The sequence below is a fragment of the Elephantulus edwardii genome, unplaced genomic scaffold, assembly GCF_000299155.1.
Source record: "Elephantulus edwardii isolate Elephantulus edwardi_28Jun2011 unplaced genomic scaffold, EleEdw1.0 scaffold00146, whole genome shotgun sequence".
Lineage (NCBI taxonomy): Eukaryota > Metazoa > Chordata > Mammalia > Macroscelidea > Macroscelididae > Elephantulus > Elephantulus edwardii.
In genome coordinates, this window is record NW_006399896.1 from 7413549 (window position 1) to 7417852 (window position 4304).

The 4304-nt window shown below is 35.4% G+C and overlaps 1 protein-coding gene across 3 annotated transcripts in view; it reads left to right on the top strand.

Annotated features, from left to right (window-relative positions):
* Nucleotides 1-4304, top strand: part of ZEB1 (zinc finger E-box binding homeobox 1) — a 225484-nt gene that overhangs the window by 208072 nt on the left and 13108 nt on the right. For all 3 annotated transcript variants that reach the window (XM_006894575.1, XM_006894577.1, XM_006894576.1), the window contains one exon: nt 1232-1434. In XM_006894575.1, coding sequence (XP_006894637.1) covers nt 1232-1434 — 203 coding nt within the window. The remainder of the gene's footprint in view (nt 1-1231; nt 1435-4304) is intronic.

Below are 4304 nucleotides of genomic sequence, written 5' to 3' on the forward strand. Positions count from 1 at the left end.
AGGACTTCTAGTGTTGTTCCTAGCTTTTCTGTCATGAATTTTATAGTCCTTGGTTTTAGTCCTAGGTCCATGATCCACCTTGAGTTGGTTTTTTTGTATGGAGTGAGGTGTGGGTCTTGCTTGAGTCTTTTGCAGATATTTTTCCAATTTTGCCAACACCATTTGTTAAAAAGGAAGTGAGGTTGGCAGTTCTAACCCACCAGCACTCTGTTGAACAAGATATAGCCGTCTGTCTCCATAAAGATTTCTGTTGTTGTTAGGTGCCATCAAGTCGACTGTGACTCATCCATCACAGCCATCTGTACCCTGCCCTATCCTTTGCCATCCTCATCATCTCTGATATTTTTGAGCCCATTGTTAACAGTCACTGTGTCACTTCATCTTGTTGAAGGTCGTCTTCTCTTTCGCTGACTCTCCACCTTTCCAAGCATGAAGTCTTTTTTTCCAAGGACTTGCCACTTCTAAGATGCCCAAAGTATGTGAGATGAAATTTTACTCTACTTGTCTCTTAAAGAGAACCTTGGTTGTACTTTGTTCAAAACATATCTGTTTGCTGTTTTGGCAGTGCATGGGGTATTCAATATTCTAATTCTACAACTCAAAAGCATCTATCCTTCTATTATCCTCATTCACTTTCCAACTTTTAGATGCATAACAAGTATTGAAAAGATCATAGATTGGATCAGGCACAACTTAATCTTTCTTTTTTTTCTTTTGTTTTATTTTTTTAATTCATTGATTGTTGTACATTTTCCTGCCTCCTTTTCCTTTCCCCTCCCCCAGCCCACTTTTCAAAGCACCACTCATTCCAGATTGTTGTAAAACATAAAAGACCTAATCATATATTCCTTTCAGACAGTTCTTCCCCACACCTTAGTCCTTAAACTGACATTATTTCCCCTTAGAAATTTGGAAAGGTTCTCTACAGCAGATTTTCCCAATGTGATATATCTTTTGCTTTCTTCACTGTTGTTATCAAGGATTGTGGTTCTAAGTTAAGATGAAATGTTGGCAATTTCAATCCTTTCCCCATGAACTTTGGAAACGCTATGGGATAAGTCTCATCTGTCCTATAATGGCATTATAAGGCAAATTAACTAGACAAGAATGGGTTTGGGATTTTTTGTTTTTTAGCACAATATCTGATACATACATAACATAAGATTCTATCAATGGTATCGTTAATATTTTCTGAGTGTTTTGATTGGAATATATGTTGTTTCTTTTACAGGAACACCAGATGCATTTTCCCAGTTGCTCACCTGCCCGTATTGTGATCGAGGGTACAAACGCTTTACCTCTTTGAAAGAACACATTAAATACCGTCATGAAAAGAATGAAGATAACTTTAGCTGCTCCTTGTGCAGTTACACCTTTGCGTATAGAACCCAACTCGAGCGTCACATGACATCCCATAAATCAGGAAGAGATCAAGTAAGTGAAGTGGCTAAGAGTTCACCAACTTCAAAATTCTTAGAAACCCACTGTACAAAAGGTACACATCTTAATATACATAAAACCAAAAAGGCCATATTGTCTGTAGCCTTATAAAAATGAAGGTGATTACTTCTTCAGATTATCTGATAATTTCTGAGTTAAGAAGCACAAAGGAATGTACTTTTAGAAGTAATTAATTTTTTTTCTTTTTCAGGTAAATCTTACTCATCTCAATTTTTTTTGCTTATACTATAATAATAAATATTCTCTGTTAGAATGTTCATTGATATTGGTTAAATGAGCAATATGACTCAGCACTCACCAAATAGAGAAGAAAATAAAATAATATACCAAAATTGAATTTTAAGACAGTAGCTTATTTATTTTTACTTTTTTGTTATTGTTTGTTTATTTATATAAGCTATTGTGGGATTAGAAAAGGAAGTTGACTCAACTTCCATGTGGTTTAATCCACTTACAGATCACTTTTTCCTGTCGAGAATTATGAACAAAGACTTTTGTAATTATGTTCCAAGTATTGAATTTAATATAAAGTATTAAAGCCAGACCTTTTTTTTTGCCAAATGTCTTTCTTTTATAAGGTCCTGATAACTGTAAATCTAATAATTAAAAACCAGGGTTCATCACCTAATTTTAGAGTTTGACTAAAAATGTAGAGGAGAGGAGCTAGCAGTCATGTTCGTAGAGTTGATGTGTTCAGGTTTGTGTTGAGTTTGAGCCACATGTCCAGTTTTATATATCAGCATTGGTAATTTTTGCATGCATACACATGTGAAAGTCTGCTCTCTCTCTATATCCCACTGTAAGTCACATAACCCGTAGAGAACTAAAAGTAAAACATAGAACATAGAAGTAAAAAAAAAAATAAGTAAAATTATAACTGAATGACTAAGCAGAATCACACTATCTTTTCAGGATAAGATATGGTGAGAAGTGGCAGTCAGTCCCTAACATAAACTAATGTTAAGTCTTTGAAGGAGCACCTGAAATATAGAGTACAGAGAGAAGGAAAAAGTTGTTACAGAAAGTAACAATGACTGTCAAGCATCATCTAGTCACTATTTGCCCTTGGTGACTAGTATTATTAGGGACAGTAGAGAGAGTGTTTACATTAGTGTCCTGAATACAAATAAAATCTTGGGAAAAGTGTCACTTAGTGAGCAGAACCACTCTCCAACTGTTGCCACAATGTCCTCTTTCTTTTAAGAACCCCTGTTAAAGGAAAGGAGATAGAACTCTTGTTTAAATCAGGGGATGACATTGCTGAAGACAATAAAGACTAGTAAGGTATCTAGTAAATAAGAAAACTTCTTTTGTGGTGATTTTTATAATGAGTGCAGAGGCAGTATATTTTATATGTGAGTGGTCAAATTATTAAAATGATCAGGAGGGAGCTATGATAAATATGGGTACCATTTGTGAGGAAATATGATTGGGAAGTCTTGGAAACAGTTTAAGTTGCTAGGCAACAAACTAAAGATCTTTCAGTCTTTCTGCTCTTTGAATATCATATCCATAACTACAAGATAAGCAGCATTTTCTTGTCTTAACTAATTTATTCATTCGACAAATATTTGAGTTCTCATTATGTGCTAAGTCCATTCCCAAGTATTGAAGACACAGCAGTGTTTAAAAAGACAAGTCCCTGCCCATGAGCTCCATACTTTAATAAAGGATATAAAATATGTATGAACCAAAAAAGTAAGTGGTATGAAGAAAAAGAAAGCTGGGTAAGAGACTGCAAAGTAATAGAACCTGCTATTTTTATAGGGTGGGGGGATCTTTATGAAGATGGGGCAGCTGCTCTGAGACCTGAAATGAAGGAGCCAGTTTTGGAATATTGGGGGAAGAGCATTCCAATCAGAGGGAGCAGAAGGGACATGAAAAGACCTTGAGGCAGAAATTTCCCTGGCATGCTCAAGAAACTCAAGAAGGCCAGAATTGTGGAGCGCAGTGAATGAAAGGGAGAGAGATAGGTGAGGCCAGAAAGGTGCGGGGCCACATGACGTAGGGCCTTATAGCGGTCATGGTCAAAACTTCTGATTTTATTATAAAGTGTCACAGAAAAGACTGGGGAGAATTTGAAAGAGGCAGTCATATAATCTGCCTTTTATTTTTAAAGAATCACTGGCCAGTGGAAAATAGTCAAAGAGGGACAAGTGAAAACAGGGTCTTTCTATAATACAGGCCAGAGACAGTGATGGCTTTCTTTAAACAAGGATAGCAGGGATAGTGTGGCACAGTAAGGAATGATTGGTTTCAAAAATTTTCATATGAATTACTGATAGGTTTGATGCGGGTATAAGAGAAAGAGAAGAATCAAAGATTAATCCTTAATTTGTGCAGTAATGAAATAAAAACTAAAATCTGTGTTTGGATGAAGTAGGCTCTGATACATAGTAGATAATAAATCTTTTTTATTCCTGTATGAAAAAAACAATGACGATTTTACCAGGAGTAAGAATGGCCCACATAGGATTTGACTGAAGCCTTTGAAGAAAGGGTAGAATTTAAATATTCAGAATTAAGGGGCTATATTACCAAGGAGAAGGGAATCGTGTAATAGTGTGCAGAATGCATTGTAACTATATAAAAATGGATTTGATGAAACAAAACTATTATAATAATCCAGAATTGACTGGGAATGATGGAAGTATTATTTAATTGGTAGATTAAAGAACTTTTTGGAATTATGAAACATGAAAAGACAGAATAAAGTGCTGTGAAGAGCCCAGCTTAAGAGACATGACAACTTGCTTTTCTGCTGACTGACTCCTTTTGACAGATAACTCTATTTTCTTGGCCTTGTTTTCATTATGCTTAAAAATAGCATATATATATATATA